The 25,105-nt window shown below is 39.2% G+C and overlaps 1 protein-coding gene across 2 annotated transcripts; it reads right to left on the bottom strand.

Annotated features, from left to right (window-relative positions):
• Nucleotides 1–13,407: 13,407 nt before the first annotated feature.
• On the bottom strand, nucleotides 13,408–24,869 carry eef1e1 (eukaryotic translation elongation factor 1 epsilon 1). 2 transcript variants are annotated; one of them, XM_036560700.1, is made up of 5 exons: nucleotides 24,758–24,869; nucleotides 21,184–21,381; nucleotides 15,562–15,657; nucleotides 14,795–14,974; nucleotides 13,408–14,170 (listed from the first exon to the last, which is right to left on the bottom strand). In XM_036560700.1, the coding sequence occupies exons 1-4, from the start codon at nucleotides 24,839–24,841 to the stop codon at nucleotides 14,831–14,833; spliced, it is 522 nt and encodes a 173-aa protein (XP_036416593.1). In that variant the 5' UTR covers nucleotides 24,842–24,869; the 3' UTR covers nucleotides 13,408–14,170; nucleotides 14,795–14,830. The 2 variants fall into 2 exon arrangements, with proteins under 2 accessions (XP_036416593.1, XP_036416592.1); XM_036560699.1 differs by having other exon boundaries at nucleotides 13,408–14,974.
• Nucleotides 24,870–25,105: the final 236 nt, after the last annotated feature.

Genomic DNA, 25,105 nt, shown 5'->3' with positions numbered 1-25,105 from the left:
AAGCAGCCACGATCCAGCTGACTCGCCCTAGGGTACCTGTCTCCGTGAGGAGGAATCCACAGCACACCGTGAGCTGTCAAATTAGCTCACAGCTCTGGAAAGGCTGAGGAGATGTGGCCCCCATGTCGCGAGCAGGGATGATTATAAAATGTTATTAATTCATTGTTGCCTCCCGTCCTGTTACAGGAAAAAAGTTGTGTATATATGTGTGTGTGTGTGTGTGTGCTTGTGTGGTGTGTATATATATATATATATATATATATATATATATATATATATATATATATATATATATATATATATACACGCCATTTTACTTAAAGCTGTGTTTGCTATTCATATACTGACTAGTATTTTTGAGTTTTGCTCAAAATTAGCTAGAATCTCTGTAGGGATATTTTTTTCCACACCTTCAAAATTCAGTCTTAGAAGCTGGTTGAGTTTTCTGCATCTTACAATCCAAGTAATCAGAAACACATTCAATGACGCTGATATCTGGACAATGGTGTGATCAGTTCACTGTTCTAAAAACACCAGCAGATTCTTTACTTGATCTGCAGGTTCTTAGGGGCTTCTTGACAGCTACACATCCTCTCAGAACCATAGGGTTGAGTTGTTTTCTCATAGTGGAAGGATGGACAGAAACACCTGTGGATTTAGCAAGCCTCAAGCTTGGCTTTTCTCCTAATTCTCAAAGATGAAAGATAAATACTGTGTCTACTCACTGTCCACTCTATCAGACACACCTAACTTGTTGGACCACCTTGAAGATGTAAAGTCAGAGACAGTAGCTCATCTGTTGCTGCACTAGCAGTGACACTGAAATATTTAAAAACTCTGATCCTCTCGTACCAGCGCAACACACACTAACACACCACCACCACCACGTCAGTGTCACTGCAGTGCTGAGAATGATACACCACCTATATAATACCTGCTCTGTGGTGGTCCTGTGGGGGTCCTGACCATTGAAGAACATGGTAAAAGTATGCTAGTATGTCAAAGAAACAGTTGGACTACAGTCTGTAATTGTAGGACTAAAAAGTGCACATACATGGGGTGTGTGTGTGGTGTTAGTATACTACAATTATATAGATTATGCTGTATACTATATATATATATATATATATATATATATATATATAAAACAAAGTAGGAAAGAAAACAAGAATGCAGGAGGATGTAACATGTAACAACAGCCACATGTGAACCATGCAGCCGCAGTTCGGAACACAATATGCACTATAACACAGTAGGGAAGTATAGGCAGCTGTGTATACTCTTGTGAACACGTTCTATCTCTCTCTCTCTAACTCTCTCTCTCTCTTTCTCACACACACACACACACACACACAATACTTTCAGAAAAAAGGGGGAGAAAAAAAATTGCCAGAGGCAAGTTTACAATTATTGCCCATGTTGAGCAGTCACCTGGGAAAGATGTGTGGTGTTTTGTGGGAAAAGAAAATAAGTAAATAAATAAATAAAGCTTATCCAGTTCAGTATCTTGTTTATGACCTTATTTCAAGAAAGAAAAAAAAAAACATCTGCTCCAAAAATGCAAGTTCTAAGGTTTCATAACATACATGTTATAAAAATAATAAATGGGGAAGACATTAAAAAAATTACCATTACATGTTTTCATTATGACTGCCATAAAAAGCCACAAGGAACCAAAAGTAAATTCAGTTAGGGATGCTACAGTTTATACATTAGTCTCAATTATACCCTTTACAGCCAAAGGCCAGAGTTTGAAGATATCAATGAGAGCGACAGATTCTTCTGTTTCTATAATGTGAAATCTGTTTACACACACAAACACTGCTCCTACTCCATGGCATGAAGTGAACTCCCTGGTCAGCTGTGTCTGTGCTGTGTCACTCATCTGACCCTCTGCAGAGAGAGACAGAGAGAGAGATAGAGAGAGAGAGCGAGCGAAGAGAGACTCAGACCAGGTTGTCTCCTGAGGGACTTGCTGTGGCTGAGAGAGATGTGTAACAACATGGATGGAGGGAGTGCCATTCTCCTTTCTCTTTCCCCTCCTTATCACATTTCTTTTCTCCCCCTCTCCTCCTGTCTCTCGACTCCTGTCCCTGTAGGTCATTTACTACTGTTCTTGGCTCAGCCTTGGAGGAACCAAATGCTGACATTTTTTATGAAGGGGAAGAAAAGAGCAGCATCATGAGTTTGGGCAAAAACGTTCAAGAAAATATGATCATATTTCCACTGTGAACTGCTACATCTACTTGTATTATAACAGTATATCGCCACTATCATAACAAGATGTTATATCTCTGAAATTGTAACGTAAGAATGCTAATGAAACAAGATTTTGGACCATTTCTAACAGTACATTTGCAATCAGTGTACAGTTATGATTTAACAGTGACATTATGCAAATCAAACAAATGCGGCCTACTGCTTAAAGAATTTGGAATTTTCTGATGTAACCAAATACCTTATAAATATAGACTGTTAAGATCTTACAGGAAAATTTTAGTTTTTAATTATTTTTTATGTTATTAAAACAAAAAAATTCTGCATAATTATTTTGTTCAGTTGGAAGCCATGTCATTCAGAGTGGTTTGGTGTGAAATGCTTTGTTCTAGAGAAACGTACTGAGTCAAAATTGTTCACCGTAGTAGTGATAGAAATCAGATGTCTGAAGAGTTAAATGCTTCTAAAAGCTCCCTCACAGAAAGTTATTACATGAAATGTTCACGAATATGCTGCCTGATTCTTGCGACGTTGTTTTATGACAGTCTTGAGATAACATTTTGACCTAAAACGTATTTTTAAAAATCCATTCATGCCAGAGAGGTACATAAAGGGCACTGTCAGTTAAAGACAACTTATTTTTTCAGATTTTATACTATTTTATACTATTACCATGATTAACATTACATATAAAAACTTAGAAAACGCGTCGGTTCACTGGTTGATTTGTATTGTAAATAAAATGGCTGTATTTTTGTTGTGGACATCGGAATCCCTGGTTCCTATCACCACCACTGTAAAGAAATGTGACTCTCCACAATGAACCATTTCACAGCAAAATACTCTGAATTATTGTGTTCACAGCTCAACCATTAAGTTATGCAGAAATGTAAAAACATTGGTGGAATCCTACTTTAAAAGGTTCCCAAGTGTTTCTTAACCCCCTTAAAATTCCAGGCTTGTTACATACTAAGGCTTACATTTCAGTAACTACAGGGACGTCAGTGCAAACTAACTGAGTTATTCTTAGGTTATAGAAGTGTGTTATAAAACTTTGGGTCTGCCCATTAAAGGGGTTAAACTTAGGGTTCTTGTTGAAAACCTATAGAACCTTTACAGTGCATTAAAAACTGTGTAAAAATGTTTTTTTTTAAAGAACAATCAGCCATCAAACCATCAAAGTTCTTTAGGGAACCAAAGTAATTATATGGCATCATGCTGAAGAACACTTTTGGAGCTTTTATGTAGGGGCTGACACAAACTTTGAACCACAGATCATCTTGCGTTATGTCCAGCTGTGTATTTTAGTACACCTGCTTGTCCTTCCATCCCTTCCAGATCCTTATAATGAGTTTATTCACCCAGCAACATGGCATGAAATTACATTACTGCAAATAACACAGCGAATTAACACCAGTGGCGCAACCACTAAGCGTCCATAGAGGCTGTCACATGTTTGTCCTCAAGTATGATGAAGATATATTGAACCACTCCAAGCAAATGGGGTCCAATGTGACAGCAGGGTTCAGGCTAGTCGTAAATGAATTGAGAACTGAAACGTTAAAGGGAAACAACATGAGATGTTTTAGCTAAGGACGGCTATAAGTGCTCGCGAAGGGCTGTAATTTTGCGCAGATGAGAGAGGGACAGTAGGCCCATTGTGATAGTGATGGACTTGATGGCGTAAAACACTGATATAACCTTCTTCAAATGTAGTGCGTTCATCAACAGAGTCTTTGAGAGACTACACCAGCACGGTGCCTCTGGCTACAAGGGCTGCAGGCCCGGTTCAAAGGCTCTGGGTTTGATACGGTGGGTGTTAGAGAGAACGACCCTCTATAATGATGGAGGAGATGGTTGGGGGAGTTAACAAGAGATGTGGGGGGAACACGAGACCGGAGAGGCTGCCTTGCGGGCCTCCTGCGCTCCGGCACAATAACGTGCCTTTGTCCCTCGTCCTGATGCGCCGCTCTTGGGTGCAAATGTCGATTTCACGCCCGCCTCGAGCGTGTGTGTTTTTCAAAGGAGCCAGCAATCAGCAGTGTGTCATGTGCACTTAAATATAGCCTGAAAGATTTGCTTTCTTTTAAGATTCTCCAATAAGCAAACACTCAGATCGGTGAGATGATCTTCTCACTTGGAAAAGATGTCGCCAAGCTGAATGACTCGGGGGTGAGGAAGAGCACAGCTTGCAGCACAATGCAGACATCCTCTGCACAAGGCCCAAAGGCCTTGTCTGCAGGGCTTTTAGACTAAGAGAATGGAGGAGCAAGGTCCATTTCCCCAACAGAAGCCGAAAAACAAACCTCTAGCATGTTATGGTTTTCAAGGTGTTTCTGGATGGGGCTGCCGATTTCACAGCAGGAATGCACATTAGTAAACAAGACGTGGTTTGTTTTGGTGATGAAAGATTTGCTGAAGTGCTGTGTCTGTAAGCTGGCATGTTCATTTGTCTGATCTTAATTCAGGTCCATCTCTGGTTCTCCACATAAAAATTAGATCCAAATTAGTTCCTTAATGGATCTTGGCTTGAGTGTACTGTTCTAGGAAAAAGAACACACAGTGTCATTGATGCAAAGCACAACTCTCAAAAAGCATTTGCAAATACCAAACAAATTTGACTGCTATCGGCACCCCCTTGTGGAGAATTTGTAGCCTGCTTAACATGAGTGAGTGAGTAAGTAACATGCCAGGTCCATAAGGTGCTCTGCATTTAATTACATTTAATTGGTGTAGATCATTTTCATTCCATTGAGAAGTTTCTTTAGACTCTTAATGTAAAATGGTTCTTTGAAGGACCATCCATCGAAAGGTCCTTCAGAGAAACAGCAAAGGTTCTATGGCATTGCCAAAGAACCATTTTTAGCATTTATTTTTTACAGACTAGTCATAGCCCCTAGAGCTTTTAGGGTTCCTGCTGAGACTTCATTTGGAAGCATTGGAAGCAATACACATACGCATTTTGCCTCTCATACAGCATCATGTCTGGAGGGGGGCCTGAGTGGCACCAGCCCTTACAGAAATATGATTGGCCACCTAGGGTGCCCCCCTACTGAAGCTGTTAGGTTGGGTAGTTGGGTATCATCCACTGCTTTTTTTAGCAAACAGGAAAGAGAGGTAGTATTCTATTGGTAAATCTTCATTTCAGTCTTCACTACATGCATTAAGCTTTAAAACTGTATGACTTTTGACTTTATCAGAAGTAGTATCATGTGGTTCAAAGACCTGAAGGTTTCCTCAGTGCTGTTTTTGTGAATGAAAATGCTCACAAAGTGCGTGCTTCAGATGAATAATGCTCAAGACAAAAAACTTGCGCAGTGCTTGAGACCAGTCTTGAGACCATAAATGAGTGCTCTCAGTCTTGTCTCAGCCTCGACCTCATTTAGACTGTGTATTGTCTCATTTTCAGGGTAAGGCAGAAATTTTTGTTGAGACCAGCCAATCGCGATGCCTCCATCTGAAGTAAGTGGAAACTGAATTATTATTCAATATCAACAAAACCAGAATAAACAGAATAAAACAGTCCTATTCCCAAAATTTGCTGCTCATGGCCCACACAAATGACCCCAAAAGCTTCTGTGAATTTAAACAATCAGATCACTTTTTTCTGGCTCACCTAATGAAAAGGCAGATTTGACAGCTACTGAGTGCTGGATGTGAGGCTGAAGAGAGGAAAGCTGGACAGGTCTAGAAAAATACTCACTGTGATTAGTCTCCAGAAAACATCACAGAGCTGAGTTACTCATTTTCAGTTTTCATGCATGTGAAGAATTGAGCTACGTATTCACTGCTGTATTTCCTTTGTTTTGGCTATACTGAAAATATACCAATAACTAGCTAGTATTTTGCCAGAACAATCTACAAGTTTTATAGAAATATGTTTTATTTTGGCAAATAATTAACAATAGTTGTCATATTTAAAAGAGTTTTTGGGTTAAAAAAAACTGCAGTACCATCATGTCCCACTGGGGACACATCCCACAGGTTGAAAACCACTGCTGTATTGGTTTAAATAAAATCTGCTGGTTGAGGACCCAATTGATCCTTTCCAAAATGGCTGGAAATGACTGAGTATTATTTGTTTGTGTATGTTCATTGGTTCCAAAATTTGAGCATGCCTTCTGGCCCTAGTGGTCTTACTAAAACACTAGTGTGGACGGAATTAAAGACTTCACTTCCTACAACCAGACTATCTTGCTTTTAACTCTTCAGTCAAGGCGCTTCAATGCAGCCAAGACCAAGGCAAGGGGAAATGTTTTTTTTTAATATTTAAGTGACTTTCCTTACAGGCGCACTATGTAAATTTCTCTATTAAAATTGAAAGAAGCAGCATTACTAAGTCAGGAGAAAATAAACATGCCAAAATATGGTTTCATTCAAGGTTCGACTGAGTTTTCTTTGAATACCCTTCCTCGCAATCATCAGATTATGAGTAAGGGATCCGAAGCACAACCGACATTACAAAATGTCCCTGTTACTCCAGTCAGGGAGTCACCACTAGGGACTGCCCCTTGAAATCTAGTTTGGACATGCCACTGCTCTCATGGTTCTGAACTTGTGCTCATGTTGAGGGATATACAGACTGGAAAATAGTGTGTATGTGTGTGTGTGTGGTGTCAGATGCTCAGTGAGTGCCTGAGCTCCAGCTACATGCCTTCAGTCCAAGATGAAGGCAGTGAGCGGTGATGGCACTTGGCTGGGACACACTCAGGCAGGAGGAAAAGGTGCACTTCTGCTTCATAAGCATGTCCAGTCAGTGGTCATCCATTAAAGACACTCCAACCAGCTGTCTGCTGCCACTGCTACCGCTTCACCGTACACTAAGTAAACCATGACCCTGCATAAGAAGTGAACACAAGAGAGTGCACAACAAAAAGCAGTGGTTATACCCCAGTCATGAGGTGGTGGGTTAATTTAATTTGCATCATGCTGCTGTATTTCATTTCTTGATAGCATAATTATCCATTTAGTTCTAATATAAATCTCTGTCTTAACATGCACTGTGCCTCTTTTGTGTTTCCCTTGCTGTCACACACTTGATCCAGTTTTCCAGGGTATTATTAAGCACCTCATATCCTTAGGCAAATGTTTTAGTTTTTTAATACTGTGATCAAATATCAAACTCAGTATGCGTCCCCTTTTTTCAAGTACAAGAGTTCATACTCTTTGAAGGTTATGCTTGAAAGCTACCAGAATAATGCTTGCTAACCAGTCAAAGCTATTACACCTTAAAGGGCCAAAATGAAAGCGTAGCCATTGCTACACAGTGGTCTCTAGAGTGATATTTGAAAATGTAAAGACTGCGATGTAATTTGAAGGTGGGAGGGAATTTTTGAAAAACTACAAGTGTTTTTGGGTAGATTTTTTTATCCAGTGAATGCTGAAGGAAACCATATAGCTAGCTTTGCTGCTAGAAGCCAAGTATCTTATTGCAGCATTAAAACTGATGTAAATGTCTACAGTATATCAATACAATGGAGAGAACAGATTACTCAAATGAGTTGTCCGATGAGAAGGACAACAAGCTAAAAGCTAAAGTCAGAAAGGAAGCTGCCTATCTAGGTACCTTACCGCAACTTGGCTACTTTTCACTGGCTGAAAGGGTGAAAAAAGTATCCTTGACATACACTTTGCGCTGAATAAATTTATAATTACTATTTTCTTTATGATTTTGTTCAATGACTAAGGTAAGAGTTATACTAGCTTGGTTGTATTTATTAGCGCATAGATGTGAGGGTAGGCTAGCAGTCAGGATTGGTAGACACCAGAGTGATTCCCAATGGTTGTAGGTCATAGTCTTTTTGTAATGCATGCTGGTTATTGTCGTGAGAAAATATTAATGAACAAAAGCATGAAAATGACATAAAATGACGCCCTATGAAACACTGTATAACATGGCAAACAAGATATTAAACATACAAATTAGTTTTAGGACTATATGTCTCTTAAAGAAGCATGATATTCACAGTTGCATCACAAATATACTTAGTCCCACACAGAATTTATCATGAAGGAACTAGTATTTAAGACTGCTCCCTTCTTCTGTTTCTGTTTTTATTAGGTTTCATCATGTAGTGATAGCCATGTCAAATCTACTCTGCTTCAATAAATGCAATTGTGTGCACATTTAGCAGTAACATTACATTGATAACAACCCATGCACTGAATATTTTGTATATTTTCATGTTTTTTCTCCTTTAACATACCTGGGTTGGCTCATGAAGGCTCGCTGAATTCCTAATGAGTTGATAAGACAGGAGTAAGAGAAGGAAAAACATACTAAAATGCACAGTACATGGGACTTCCAGAAGCTCAGCCACTAACTACTTGTCTACTACAATCTATCTATAGCAACAATGTAGAAATCCAAAACTGATCTAGGTTTACGCAAAACTTTAGTTTTTGATTTACAGATACAGTCAATCTCACTAAAAATATGAGAAAAAATCTAATCTCTTACTGAAGTAAACAAAAACCCTAATATATATATATATATATATATATATATATATATATATATATATATATATATATATATACACACACATATATATATATATATATATATATATATATATTTGGTTTCAATATATATTTATATATATTTACATTGAAACCACATCACAAGTTTATACCACTGCATTTAAAACTTTTTGCAGCCTCTCCTTGCCAACGTAACAGCAATGAGTCTTCTCCTGTCATGCTTCATGAGCCTGGTGAGCACAAAGCAAGGAATCCGAGACCTCTCCTCAATACAGGATCTCTCCAGATACTCCAGTCTTCTAGGTTCTCTCTTTCAGACTCTCCTCTTTAGCTGTCCCCTCAGGTTTTCAATTGGGCTTAGGTAAGGTGACTAGGAAGGACATGTCAAAAGCTTGATTTTGTGGTCAGTAAACCATTTTGGTGGACTTGGATGCATGTTTTGGATCACTGTCCTACTATAAAATTCAAACAATGACTTAGTTTTAGAGTCCATGATGCCATGTATCCTAACATTACGGCTCTGGTTGTTATTTACTTTCTTACTTATTTACTTTCTTAACAGTGGATAGGGATAGGGTGTGTAGCCATTTTACTATAGCCATTGCTTGATTTAAGTTGGTCAACACACCTGTCTCATTTGATTTGTGTATTCTCTAATCTTAACGTTGATGAATAAGTGACGGATTTTGGCCTTTGCAGCACCCCATATTTACACCTCAGCAAAACCATAAATCATGGAGGATTGAGAGAGTCTGAGAGATAATCAATGATCCAGTCCGTTTTTGCCATCACATCATTTAATATCAAATGTATATCAAAAGTATGTAAGGTTTATCGATTCATTTAGCTCATATTGTACATACTGAACCTTTGTTTTGTCCACTTTAATTCCAGCCGAGAGCCACAGTGATGTTTAGAAGTGATGCAGTTTCACTGTGGAATTGGACTGGACTAGAAACTGACAGAATATTTTTGCTTTGCAGTAACACCACAGTTGTGTTTTGAATCATCCCTTCGTGGTAACATGATTCATTAGCATAAAATAACAAAATTTATATATGACATGACCCCTGGGCCAGTTTTGTGGTACATAGTGTATCGCCTGGAAATCAAGGCTATGTTTTCCATAAGATAATTGCTGAAATCAGCTACATTCGGAAAAGAACTTGCAACAGATATATATGTATGCTTTAAATGTAAATGCTTTTGTTTTGCTTAAAGGCAAAGGCAAAATAACTCATATGTCTCATAAAAGTCAAATAAAACAGCTTTAGTGCTTTTAGCAATGAAGTTACTTAAATAAGATGCAGACATAAGGCCATACTTGTCAGCAAAACATGTACAAGCATTAGTGTTATGCTGTAAACCTGATTATAATGAGAAACTTAAAAAAACCTCACAGAACAGTTAGGTAACAGTTTATCACAATTAATTACATCAACTCATCTTCGTGTTGTTCTGCCAAAGAGACATGTTTTCAGCTTCTTTCATTAGAGGAACATGATATGAAATGAGTGTTTTGGGGGCAACAAGAGAGAGCGAACCATAATTTCACTCCAGGTTTAAATAAATTAGTCCAAATTAAAGCTTGTTCTGTAATGCGACGCAAATTAAAAATTCCTGCACAAGCCTGTGTGTGACGCATATGCAGATGAGACAAGAAGCTATGCTAATGAGGGCTTGTTTTTGCTGCCTGTTTCTTTTCTTTGATAGTGGTCATTACGGGGGGTAGCTAAGGGTGCTGACCCTCTGTTGTCCCCCCGTCTCACAGCACATAAACCCTGCAACACGACTGCAGGGTGGAGTCCCATCTCTCAGCCTCTCGCCTCTGGAGCCCTAAGAGAGCTTTTAAAAAGGATCCTCTTTGTCATGCCGTTTCAGTTGCAATTACTTTTAGTATCACTTCCCAGAGCAGCCCCGAGACATCCCATCAGAAGACATTAAGACAGGAGGCCTTACTAAAGTTCCCTGGCAAGACCTGTAGGGGAGAGAGGGCGGCTGGGGGAGGCGGGTAGATGAGACTGATACCTTCTCGTTTGGAAAGCACACTCTATAATGGCACTGCGGTAAGGATACAAATGAAGAGCTTCTGAAAACTGCAATGCATATGCTGAACTTCTGTATATCTTTTGGACCTGACACCAAGTTGAATGTCGGATCGCATATTATGAATGAGTCAAATCAAGTCAGCATATTACTTCAAACGTGGTTTAGAATCCACACTTTCAACAGTTTCATCGGTTGTTTCAATGAGTTATGAGTGTCAAATGTTTAGTCTCAAATGACACCATGGTTTTGTTATTGCCGGCAAAAACCACAACTGAAGGGTTATTCTAAACTGATGACTCGCAGACACTGGCGTGATCAAACTATGAGTTGATCATAGAGTGTGATATATAGTAAACTTTTGCAGCTTCTGTGACCTCACCAAGTAGTCATAAGACCTCATAAACACAAACTTTGCTGACATGTGAGTGAGACAAACATTGATATGAATCATCTTGACTTCCATCCTGTCTGAAGCAGGATGACTTCTTCATGTCTTCCAGTATATGTCCCCCTTCCACCCTCCTGCTTCTCCTTCTCAACCCCTGGTGCCCTCGAGCCATATCCACAACCTCTTGAGTGAGTGGTTGAACACACATGGTGCACGGGGGCCTGCACATCCACATCCTTTTTCGCTTCTCCAGAGCGAAAAAGAGGAGCTTCGTGCAGCTGAGGCAAGGGTTCCACAGTGCACAGAGTCTAATTCTGGAACAGTCTGTCATCCGTGCCTGAGTTAAAGTGCCATCTTGGTGCCTCGGGTCACACACATGCTCTTTAGCACCTTTTCTCGAATCAGACGCTTTCTTTGATTGATGAACTGAGCGAGGAGTGCCTCATGAACTCCTCTGCACAAACATACGCACACCTGGGATCCTCCAGTCGTCTCGTGGCAAGACACTACTTTTGCCAAGATGAAAAAAAAAAAAGAAAGGAAAAAACATAATAGTTACCCTTGCTGAGTTAGGTCACGACCTGCTGACAAAGTCTTTACCTCACTGTGCGACTGACAGCACTTTGCAGCTTGTACATCACTCATGAAGCATTGTTGCAGACACTTGTCCATCTATGATACAAATGTGAGGTAAATATAAATAACAAAACAATTTTTTACCCAAACTATCCGCTTGGCCAGTAAGCATGTGGATGAACTGCCATGTCTGACAGAGGCATCAATGCCAGTGCATCCCCTCCCTCACTGGCCCCTTCCTCTTCTGCCTCTACAGTTATCTAATTGCAGCAGACAATCAGATGCCATCTTTATGGGCGCATGGTAGAAATGTCACTGCCTGTTGGAGGCAGCGAGCACAGGAGCTGTCACAACTATTTATGCTGTGCTAACGGGCCCCCATGCAGCTTCCGATTGTTTCGTCGAATCAATCAGGGGGCCACTCTGTTTTGCCAGCTTTGCGTCGCGTCCGGCGCGCGCGTCTCTTTATCTCGTTAACGAGACATAACGAACAGTTGGTGAAAAACTTATGAAGCACCGCAGGGTGATGGCATATAAACACACAGCTCTAAACACAGCCTGTCCTCGCAGAGTCGCTGCCTATCCAACCATTGCTCCAGTGGAGTGGCGTCTTCAAAGCTGACCAGTTCCAACAACGTCCAGGCAAATGGTGTTATAATGCTTTAACTTCCCTGAACAGGCTAGAGGGTGTCGCTACCTTGCAGTGGTACCCTGGCTCTCTGCTGAGTCCCCTGCTGCCTCAAAAGTAAGAGAAACCCAAAGTGTCATCATACAGATGCTCAGGTGCCTGAGGCTTGCTCCCTCTGTTCTCCCAGAATTCACTGCAGTCCATAGTGATAGGTGGTTAGATGGTGATTGGAACCCTGCTGAGCGCTGAGGTCCCCTTAGCTTCTTGCTGATACCTTGGACTACTTGCACCTTGACCCCAACCCTTATAGGGGGTACGACAAATTAATGGTATTTCGACCACATGGAGGAAGAGAATTTTAGCTCTAATATGCGGCCCATTCCTGCTCACCTCCTGTGTTCGCCTTCAAGCACAGGAGAAAAGGCCAAGCTAATTGGGCTTTCCCCAAAACACCTGCTGTGGGTTTCTACAGTGTTTTACAATTATCTAGGGCCTAGCCTGCTGTAATAAATAAAATTCTGGCTGACCTTTAGAATAGCATCTACCAATAACGACAGGACTGCATTGCCTGCACTTGAACGAATGGTTTAGCTGCACTTCGTGATAAACCCTGTTACACGTGCACAGCACATCACATCCGAGATATCTTTCCTGACATCTTTAGTACCTTGAAAATAACATTTGCAGGGATGAACGCTTTACAAATTACTGTTAATGAGGTCAGTTAAATATCACTGATACATTTTTCCTACACCTCAAATCAGTGCAAAGCTTCTCTTAGATTATCTCAACAATTAAATGTGATGGGTACAGAAATAAGCTGAGAAACAGAGGCACCACTGTGGGGATATCCGTTATCTGGTCACAAGGCCTGTTCTGATGACTGCTTGATTTGTGCTCCTTCCCCAGTTTGCACTTCTTCTAAACACATGTTGCTTTGTTCTGCTGTTTCTCTGCGGACACAGTGAACAGTCGAAAGTAAAATTCATTGAATTCCACAAAAAAGGGATGCATCAGTGACACGAGAGGAGGAGAACTCATGGAGGACACGGAAAGTTCTGCGATCTCCCTTTTTTCTTTCATTTATTGGCACAAGACAAGTTTCTGTTGACATTAAATAACAAACTTCGGCTTGGGAGCAGCAGCCGTTTCATAAAGGAGGCTTATGAGAGAGGAAATACAATAAAAAGAACAGAGGGATGTTTGTCAGCATATGCACAGCAGATAGGTGAACGCACAGTGGGGCTGCTTTTCCCAAACTTTCATTATTGGAGGATTTTCCACCACAAAGACTGCGGACAGAACGGCTCCAAACCAGCCTGGCCACATGGTGTGCATTGTAGACAGTGGCTCAAATCTACTCAAGACGACATTTTTCAGATACATGCGGCTCATAAACAATAAATCTCCCCTTGTCTGAGAAATGCATGCTCTTGAATTCTCCTTCTCAACTTACTAACAGTTTAATTTCTAAACATACAACTTTATATGCAACAAGCTCCTCAAAGATTCAAAAATCTGTAATTCTGAAATGTTTACATTTGTGATATAGCAAGTTCTTCAGCCAGTACCCAGTTGGATAGCGCTGAAAAACCGCTGGAGTGTTGTGTCACAATAGGATTTTCCAGCCCAGGGCAGCAGAGAGGGGGACTGTGGGTGAAATGACGTGTAGTGCGTGGTTGTCGCTCCCGGCAGCTGGCTGGCTGTGGAGGAGAGACGTGGCCCTGGCTTGCCCGCTGCAGCTGGTAGCCTGCCCTCTGCCCCACAGCACAAACACGCCAAGCCAGGCTAACCATTCCACACTGCCCACACAACTACTGGTACTGCAGCTGAGAGGGAGTGAGAGAGAGCGAGTAAGAGCGAGAGAAAAAAAATGAGTGGAAAAAAAAAAAAAGAGTCAGATAGAAAAACAAAAAACAAAACAGGCTACAAGAGGGTGTAAACAGGCCTGAGTCAGTCTCAACCACTGTACATGCACCTGGGTCTGGCTGATCACATTTCTTTGCTCTTTAGACATCAAGCTGACTGTGTGATAGAGTGTTTTTTTTTGTTCCTTAAGTTTGTAGAAAAAAGTCATTCATTCCTAGCTGAGAAAGTTAATTTATTAATAAACAGCAACTGTTGTTTTCCTTAGCCACTGTGTTACCTGAGCAGCACATTTCCCTTGTAACCTAAAACTTAAAATTGTTGTAGTCTAACCTTCATAAATACACTTATCCATGACCTCACACATAAGTTAAAACTTGCCAAACTGCATGGCTGACTACACAAATACATACACATACAACAGACAGACTAGCCAGACAGATTAGCTCGACACCAGTCCATTTCATCCCGAATATCTGAACTTCCCCTGGTGTTTTGTCAGGCTTGGGTTTCAGTATGTAAAACCTAACCTGCTGGGGGCAGTACAGCGAGGAAAAAGGGGTAAAGATAGACACCCCAAACCCAACCTCCACTACCACGCTGCTTGGTTTAATAGGTAGAGGTCAGTGCTGGCCACTGGGGTACACTCTATTCCTCAGAACAACCACAGGGGCCAGGTGGTGACGCACTCCTGGATAGTGCTGGATGTGGTCAAACCACCGGGTCACATTCAAAAACTTCTCCTTCTCCTGTACAGCAAGGTCCACCTGAGGGAGGAAAAGAGAGAGACAGATGGTAAAAATTCTTGGCTAAATAACTAAATAATTGCTTAAGACATGGACTAGGGAAAAGTAGTTTGTTTTACACTACTGGACAAGAGAAGAATAAAACACTCATGTCTTGTTATATAGAATACAGTTCTTTAATTCATTTTTTTTTCCTCGTTTACAATTACTGGTTGGCTCACAACCAATCTTTTTCATTACCTGAAGAACAATAAATATACTGTAAGTTTATTTGCTGCTAAATGTAATTTAACAGTTTCAACATGCTTTGTTCTCCCTCTTTTTCTCTCATAGTGGGCTTTCTGGCATCTAAAGTTTCCTTCCTTACTTACATCTGGCTTTGCTCCTTATATGTGACCACTTTCAGAAGCTGTCATTGTTTTCCTCTCACTCTACTGAGTCTTTCTCCTGCCCTCCTGAGTTAATTCTGTCTTTCTCTGCCTGATCACTGTATTCTCTTGCCTGACTGAGGTTTCTCCATCCTGTCCCCTATCCCATTTATTCTGATTTCTTGCTCATCTTCTAAAGTAAAACTGCTTTGCTGTCTTAGTACAAAAGAAAGTACTTACAATGATGTGGTGGATGCCATAGTACATCAGAGCATCTGCCAGAGTAAAGCTGTTCCCAGCCAGATAGACCTTATCCTCCAGGTACTGGTTCAGTTCCTGCAAGACAAAGAGACCAGAACTTACATCAGACCCCGAAGTCATACTTTTGGCAATAAATGAGTACATATACTGCATTCCTATACTTAAATTAACAGTGGGTGCACTTGCATGCAGCATATTTTGTAATTCCATTCCATTTCAATCAGACTGGTGTACTGAAACATAGTTTATATGTAGGCTAAAAGTGCAACTTAACTCAGAAGAGGGAAAGTGATTAGGAAGCACAGACTCTTTGACATAATCTTACCTTCAGAGCAACTTCTAAATCTATTCTTATGCACTGCATGAAGTGTACAGTGGGGAACTGGGTTGATCTTTAAAAAGAATAACCCCATTATTTCAATGGACACTTGGGGCCAAAAAAAACAAAAAGAAAAAAAAAGAAAATGAACTACACAAAAATTTAGCTGTAAAACAAACCTGATCACATTTGTAAGTAACAATGCTCCAAAGTACACATTACGCTAAAATGTAGTGAATTTTACTTATAGCATTACATTGCAGGTCACTTCTAAGGTCACTTTTAGGCCACTGTTCAGCATTTCTAGTTATTACTGACCTCAAATATTTGACCCCCTCTGTCAGCGAGCTGTCACTCAACCTCTGCTGTTGGGATTTCTGGGGTATTTCTTTGGGTTTATTACATCAAAGCACATTTTCAGATTTACCAATCACGGTGTGCTGTTAAGTATTTAATTTTTTCAAGTTTTTTTTTTTGTTTTAGGAAAAAAGCAGAAAACATATTGAACAGAAAACTATAGAGAAGCCTAAACAACTAATTATAACAACTCTTTTTTTTTAGCATTTAGTGTGTTCAGCTTTTGCCTGTATTTCAGCTTCAGGAGACTTGGTTGCAGTTTTTCAAAGAAATCTGCAGGTGTATTTTTCCATGCTTCTTGTAAACACCTCCAACCACATTCAAGGATGCTGAGGTCTGGGCTCTGAACGTCTTTGTTTTATATGAAAATTTTCTTCTTTTTTCAGTACATGCTTCTTGAAAGCTACAATCCTCACAGACTGATAATGTTGGTCACAGTTCTGGCGGTCTACCATGTCTTTGGTTGTATATCTTTAAAAAATGTTTTGAACTCCTTTGACTTTCCACTTCCTTATGCAAGTGGAGTTTCTTATATCTTGAAAATATTGCCTGAAAACTTAACAGCCACTTTAAGTGAAAGTTCAACATAAAGGGCAGGTGGCATTTTTCAAATAGCGTAAAAAAAAGCTTGTTATGACAGCAATGACATATAAAATGAATTACACTGACTAAATTTAAGATGTGTCTGTCTTTTATATCCTTGAGAAAAATATTTAAAAGTAATTATATGATCAGTCCTAAATCAAGTAAGACTGATAACAGTGATGTCAAACATAGTTAATCTAATGCACTTACTACAATGAAACAGTTAACAGGGATCACAGAGACCAGAAACTATGAAGCACAGACTCTTAAGCTGAACAAACGGCTCTTAAATAAGCAGCACACTTCTCCATCTAGTTGAACTTACTAAACAAAAGAAAACTTTCCACAGATTTTGGACTCGGACAGATGATACAATGCGAGGGTGGTGTGTGTGTGTGTGTGTGTTATGTATGTATATGTGCATGCAGGTCCCATGGGACAGGACCATCTTTAGCACTTGTGTGCAGTACAGCTTAGCATCTTGAGGGCTAATGGAGTCAGTGAGTGTTCAGTGGGAATTTAAGCATGAAGAGGCAGCCGCTGCGCTCGGCTCCTTACCGAACAGCGCTTGCCCAAACACACACACTCTCCTGTCCAATGCTCACTTGCCCTGCTCCCCTCCAGCTAAACAGCAAGCCAGCCCCCCACACCTCCCCCCTTCACCATCAGATTCTCACCAATGTGCTTAAACATTAAAATGGAAAACGAAGAGTGGAACACCAGCGCAAACCTTTAGGCTTCCAGCTTCATCCACTAAAGCTTGTGAAAAATCATTCAGATGAAATGTCTGTATGTGTACCTAATGGGTATCTCTCTCACATTGAAATGACACTATGAATTATCTGAAATTCAGGCCTAAAGTAATTATTTAACTGCCATCAATATAAATGGACAGATTTCTTTGATCTTCATTCAATAAAGTCACACTAGTAGCACAAGATTTCTGCGAAGCACAGATAATGCACTTTTTAATCTTACAATCACAGGTCAATCAATATGAAAACTGTCACTGACAATGATTTCTAGAAGCTAACATATACAGTGCCTGATAAAACTGGCCAATGTAAAATCATATGCAAAGGCTTGAACATGTTTTGTTGATTTTCTAAGTGAAAACAAGTTACCACATACTCTACAAGGAATACATTTTGATATGGCATTTTCCAGAAAATGTTTGTATCCAATTTCTATTTGAGTTTAACATATTGAAAAAAAAAAATATTTAAAGTAATTATATGATCTAAAATGTTACATAACTTTTGCACAAGCCACTTTTTGTCCAGTATGTTAAATTAAGAAAATATACAGCAATTGTGCATTAAAATGTGCAGACGTGTGGTCTCTGTAGAGAATGTGTTAACTTATTATTTTATTTTATTGTGACAATATCTACAAAACACATAATTTGACTGGGGCACCCAAACTTTTCTATGTAACTGTTAATATTACTAGTACTACATTTGATCAAGATGTAAACAGGCTCCAATAATTTTAGGTAAACATTTTTTGAAACTCTAATGAACATCAGAAACTCACAATTGTTAAAAAAAAAAAAAGGTACAACATGTACCACATCCTTATGCTAAAACGTTAGGTTTAAATGCTTTTGTTAATGTAACCATGATGGTGCTTTGTGTTCAAGTTTACCAGTTCAGCCTGTATTGCTGAAATGAAAGTAATTACTACTACAATTCTCAAAAATGAATGATTCTCCTTTGAGAAGTCTACTGGTTATAACATAAAAGAACTGAAATATATAACTTTGTCAAAAAGCTATAAAAAAATACATATAAGTAGTGTGTGCGGCAGAGGCGAGCAGGAAATGCACCAGTTATGGCTATGGCAAAGAGAACATACAGTCTATGTTCTTCTACTGTATATTTTTTACTCAATCATTTCCTAAAAAATCATAATCAATTCAAATTGGTGTGAGGTTAGAAAGTTATACCCCAGCTGCAGTGTACAGCTTTTCAAACTCCACTCAAGTCTAGTAGATCTTCATCTTTGAAAAACTGCCCACAGATCTTTCTGGCAACGTTTTTGCCTTTCTTGGATCTTGGCTCTTGGCTGTAGCCCTCCCTGCCTCCTCTCTTCTCTATGTTGTGATCTGCTGTCTCTAAATCCTGCTGAACTGCTCAGACAGTGAGCAGCCCTGGGCACAGCACTGGCCCTTCGTTACTGTTTAAACTGACACTACTAAGCGCCTATCAGCACAGCTTTGCTCCGGACCAGCCAGACGTCACAGAGGCAAGGGACCCCGGCTGCCGACGGTGACACTTACTGCCGAGAGGAGTCTGTCCTGCCAAGCTTCCGTGTCAAAAACATCGCCGCATGCTGTCCACACGCAGGCTTTTTAAACGCTTGATCCATTCTGAACTGATTCTCAGGACAATGTGTGACTTCTCTGAATCTCAGCACGTCAATTAAACTCTGTTGAGTCAGACTACTGTAAAGTCTGGTTAGAGAGATTTCCCATACTCCGAACATCCACAGAAATTATTTGTGAGGTACACAAGGCCAGATGAGTTAAATTAATTAGAGGATATCTTTAAAGCACAGAGATTTTGCCTTTCATAATTACTGCTGAGAAATACATTATTGCCTGTTGCTCTGTATTGCTATTCAAACATCCCAGCCACAAGAAAAATTGTAAGATGATGAACAAAGAAGCCAACGTACTGTGGCTTCCATGTGACCCCCCCCCCAAAAGTTTATATATATATATATGTATGTATGTATGTATGTATGTATATATATAAACAAACAAGTCTACAAGCCCAGTAGGATAATTCAAAATACACATTATCACCAAACAAACTACCAACTAATACTTGCATATTTATAGAGAATTTTTTATTAATCAAGTAAGAGAGGTAAATCAAACATACAATATAAAATGGGAAACTAAATTTCTATTCAACCAGATTACAGAAATGTTCTTGCTTTGCCAGAAAACACTATTTTATACACTTAAATTGATTTTCATAAGACATATCCTGATTTTGGGAATAAGTACTTAATAACAATAACAACAGTTACAACAATAACAACAGTTAATAATTGGGTTAGTGCTTTTTCTGTCCTCTTTTCAGTTGTACAACTCATTTTGAGTACCACATACTGTACACGCTTTGACAGAAAGCTCTATGATGTATTTTTTATTTCAGTAGTCATAAATTCTGGAGTTATGTCAGAATTGAATATAATTTCAATGTAAAAGTGGCTCCATACTAAGAATGTTACTAAACAAATATACGCTAATTAATGAATACATAAATGTTTGACTGAAGATTTCAGTCAAAAAGCTAATTTAAATTTAAAGTTAATTTCTGACAAAAAGGTTAAATCTGAATAGGTTGATTTTTCATTCAACTTAAAGACACGAAGGTGCAGGCTCCGGTAGCCCTAGTGCAAAAGTTGATTCCCACTCTTGCTGCTGGATTTGATGGTTATAGCTCCAACAGCACCAGAGCTATTGATATAGAGACATAGCAGAGATTTAACCACCTTAAAAGTAGTTTACAGCACTACTGCAAGTAAGCTATTTAGCCACATGACACAGTACTACTGCTGGCTAAAACTGACGATTGTTTTTTAATGTCAAGTTCCTCCCGTTCAGCATGGCTTACAAATGTGTTTGTTATCTAACAGTTAACCTATTTTGTTAGTCTCATGGGAAAAAAGCTTAAAAGCTGTGAACTATCGACTTTATGGTAATTGCTGTTTAAAGTTGAAGTTGGTCAGGCAAATACATTTGTTAACTTGGTCTAATAATATGTGGTAAATCTAATTAAATAGACTACATTATGTTTCTGTCATAGCTGTTTTTTCATTCAATAAAGCCTTGAGCCTATTTTTTTTTATACAAAATACTGTGCTGTTTTTGTTGATTTCGTGTCTGTGGTTTTAAGTTTATCGGTTAACAATTAATCACTGACTACCGTTATTCGACAAAAGAATTCACCAAAATTCCCATCTGGTACATACCATACATAACCATTCAAGAATCTCACAACTGTGCTGTCTGTGCTTGTGTGATTCTCCAGGCAAAGGGGGATTCTCTAAAATAAAGCACTTTTATACAGGACAAAGAACACAACTGTTAAAGTTAGGGCCAATGTAACTAGAAGGAATCTGAGATTAATGGAACATGGAGGATATATTTAGCCTGGATTTAATATCAGTTGGGTGTTCCAAAAAAGCATAAAAATACAAACAATATCACAAGACCCAGAAAATAAGGGGTGATCACACCCTGGTTTACTTGTTTGTTTCTACTGGATTAAGTGGTGGCAATTTGTGGTGTATAACTAAAAGTTATAGAATAAAAAGCCTCTTACCTTTAGTATGACCTTGACCTCATCTTTAGAGCAGTTATCCAGTCGGGTTACTCTGTACTCCAGCCATTGCTGGACCACTGCTTTCTGCTCAGCTGAGCCCCCCAACAGCTCTGTCCTTTTGGCCTCACGGACCAGGTGGGATGCTATGGTCACCAGACCAACCAAAGCTGGGCCACTGTTGTTCTGAAGAACAGGAACCTAAAAATAAAAGGAAAACATTAGGCTCATCATTGCCAAATGCCTAATTAACTAGATGCTGTTTATATTTCTTAGTCAGAAGCAGAAAAAAATTTGCTACACTGAACAAATTTTCATTTAACATTAAACAATTTTGGTGAGCAGTATGAACACAAAGGCAGGTGTCTGAAATGGATACAGGTTTATCAAAAAGCATTTTAAACTGCTTCATTTTGTGTCATGCAGGTCTTCGTGGGTCAGGACAATGCCTCAGCTTGGGCAGAAAAAGCCCCAGCTCATAATAAATGAAATAAAGAATAAGGTTAGGCTACCTACTTTCTGTCAGTGAGATCATAATGTTAGAGAAATGAAAGCGTTAAGGTTAGGGTTAGTTACTTTTCTAAGCACGCAGCTCCTTCAAAATAAAAGAGTCAAGTATGGGGCTCCTTTTGTGGCAAAAGTTTCAAATAATATGATAAAATATAATAAAACATGTCGCAAATACAAATACAGAGAGTTAATTATTTTTTCAAAAAGATTACTACTCTTTTTCCCCCTTTTTATATACATTTTTTAATCATTTGCCAGTCTTAGCTTTAATTTTTTTTCTTTTTGCTAATACACTTTTGCTTCAGGAATCCCTCTTTCCTTATGACTTTTGGCACTTTTTAACATGGTGCTCACTGTTAGAAGAGGGCGTTCACCGGCACTCTCCATTGGTCAACTGATTTGAAGTGACAAGTCTTCTGACACATAACCACTCTGCATGAACTTCCCCCAGCATAGCGGAAAACGTCGCACTGAGTGCTGCCTTGGTCTAGTGCTGTACTGGTGTTATTAGCAATGTTTGTCATTTTCCTTTTAAGTTATTAATAAAACACGTTTATGGGTCCTGTGTCGATCTGTGTGAAACGACAGAATTGTTATTTTGGGCAGTGAAGAACAAACTTCTGTTCATGAATTCACGAAGGTGTATCATTTTTCGGATTTGCTGCTACTAGCTCTAGCTGGCCTGTCAGTGTCTACTAAAGGGCTAACAATGCTAGCCATACTGGTAATGGAACTAAATTGCTTAAATATCTAATTTAAGCAATTAGCTCACTGCATTATTATGAAGACAGTAATGTGGGGCAGCAGTATGCTGTAAACTAGCGTACTGAGATAGAAAGCCAGTTTCAGTAAAAACAAGAAAAGACTGACATCACAGTCTTCATAACCCGAAAACATAACAGCTAACCATGACATGTTAACTTTATTCCCTTTGTAGTGTTTAAACTAGACTGTCTGTCAGCTATAACATGGCAGCGGTAACTCGCAGCTGATAGTAATCAGAGTTATTTTCACACTTTACTGTGTTTAGCCAGTGCTACGTTAATTTCCCCACAGCACCACATATTTAACGTGAGCATTTTCACCTGATTCAGTTCAGGCAGGGTTTGATAATCAGTTGATGAGCTGAATCATGTGTTTTAAGGCAAGGAACAGTTAAAGCAATGCAGAGCTGTGGTTAATCAGAAGCAGGGTAAATAATCACTGATTTAAACAGCTGCACAGCTCACCTAGTCAGCCCTTTAGAGGACACTAAAAGGCTAGTTGGCAGTAGCAGCTTGAAACCCAAAAAATGATACAGCTTCGCTCAGCAACTAAGTTTACCTAATATCCTTCAATTTGCAAAATATATATATTACACAGCTCAACACGGAACTACACAGGAGAGCATGTGCTACATTAATAAGTAAGACAAATATTGCTCATAATGTTGGACATGCCAGCGCACTCTTCTCTGGCATTACTACACGCAGCATGAAGTGCTCCACCATGTTCGAGCCAGATCACCATTCACAGAGTGGCTGTGGTTACATATTTCGAAGACCTGTCACTCCAAATCAGTTGACCAATATGGAGAAAGACTTTAGAAGCAAAAATGCATCAGCCAAAAAGAAAAAAAGAAAAGCAATGACTGGCAAAATGAGTAATAAATTAATATCAGAATGATAATGAAAATATATAGTAATGCTTTTGAAAAATTAAGTTTAATTTAATTCTCATTTTTTATATTTGCAAAATAAAAATATGTTGGCCATTTTTATACTTTCCATAACCAATAATTCCATACTGAAGGTTAAGGTTTGGGATAGGGCTAGCAACACCCTTGACCACATTAGCTAGTTAGTTAGCTAACACACACAGAAAGAGTGTTAGGTTATCCAGCTTTATGATGTTTTAAGAATAACTACCTCTAAAACAATTTATTTGCACTAAGACAGGTTTGCCTGTAACATTAATGTAAACTGCCTTACCAACACTTTCACTGGGGAGCTAACTTAACCTACATAGCTTGCTAGATAGGTGGGTAACTTCCACTCAGGTTTGGGCTCATTCTGCCAAGGCTATGCCCAGCCTGGTGCTTGGTCTGTGAAACCATGTACACGCAGACATAAATTACATTTAGTAAGTTTTTAAAGTGAACATATTCAAAGGTTTGAGCCAGATATTTTAAATATATACATTTCAAGGATGGTCAACAATGTCAGTGAGCGTCAACCATCCAACACTATTAGTTGGTTGTGAATTCACCACATGCCTTAACACCAGTTTTCACTTCTCCACTACACTGACACTAAAGTGCAATTACAACACAATCATGTGGATTTTGTCTTCTAAAGAGCTAGCGTTATGTTGTAGAGGGCCAGGTTGGTGTGTATATATGCCCTCTCCATCGCACTACAAATTCTGATCTGCTCTCAAGTATTCAGTGACACTTCTTATAAACGTAAGCACAGCAATATTATCTAAGAAAGGAAAATCTGACCCAGAGAACAGTCAGATCTAGCTAGTTCATCAAATCACAGGTAGTATAATATTACATGTAGGCTACAGCACAGAGATGGAGAGAAGCCCAGCTGTGTTCCATTAAGTGACAAGAGTACTTAGAAAAAATCCTATGTATCCAAGACTCGCCATATATCGGACAGGCACTTTAATAACATTTTTCCAAATCAGGTTTTCTCGATAAATCAGTCAAATAAGTGAGTGCCTTCAAGTTTTAACGCTAGCAGGTTACTTTCATTCATTCATTCATCACGAATTGTTCTCGCTCTTTGTAAACCACAACGGCGCGTAAACCATTTTACTATTTCCTCTTGAGCTCACAATTCATGAGAAGCTTGTCTGGTTATACAATATCGATAAGCGCTGTAATAATAAAACGTACTCCGTTACTTATTGTTATTCATTAGCCAGTAAGCTAGCTGATGCTAACGGTACTCTGCTAGCTGTTGACAGCATGTGCTGCTAAACTTTGTGCTTGCCACGTATCTACAAGCGTTTGCACCTGAAACTTACTAGCACTGCTTTGTTACGATACAATTATGTGGAACAAATATACAAAATTCACCTTTCGTTCTCCCTGAGTACTGTATTTATTTGGCTTTTTCAACCCGAGGCATTTCTCCAACGAGGACAACTCTCTCAACGCCATGTTCGCCGAAACAGGAAAGCGGTGTACGCGCAGGCGCTGATTGGTGGAGAGGTTTTTGGTCACACCCACATCAAAGCTGACAGCCAAGTGACGTAGCCATACTAAAAATGTTTTTCTTGTCTAAGATGACACAAACTAAGGCTTTAAGGAATAACAGCTCGTCGCTGTCCAAAGAAAAACGAGGAAAAATGTAAAAAATGGCAACTTTTTTTTTTTTTACTTTTAATATAAGTTAATGTAAAAGGGTTTTAGTTCAAGTAATTT

Source organism: Colossoma macropomum, unplaced genomic scaffold (assembly GCF_904425465.1).
Source record: "Colossoma macropomum unplaced genomic scaffold, Colossoma_macropomum, whole genome shotgun sequence".
In the NCBI taxonomy this organism is placed as follows: Eukaryota; Metazoa; Chordata; class Actinopteri; order Characiformes; family Serrasalmidae; genus Colossoma; species Colossoma macropomum.
The sequence above is the reverse complement of the archived record's forward strand: the minus strand, read 5'-3'. Positions and strand labels throughout refer to the sequence as shown.

Excerpts from the sequence above, each read along its gene's own strand:
- eef1e1 (XM_036560699.1), bottom strand. The coding sequence starts at position 24,841 with ATGGCGTTGAGAGAGTTGTCCTCGTTGGAGAAATGCCTCGGGTTGAAA. Across the intron at positions 21,382-24,757 it reads GTACTCAGGGAGAACGAAAG|GTTCCTGTTCTTCAGAACAA; the intron begins GTGAATTTTGTA and ends TTTTATTTTTAG. Across the intron at positions 14,975-15,561 it reads ATGGCATCCACCACATCATT|GTGGACCTTGCTGTACAGGA; the intron begins GTAAGTACTTTC and ends TTCCTCCCTCAG.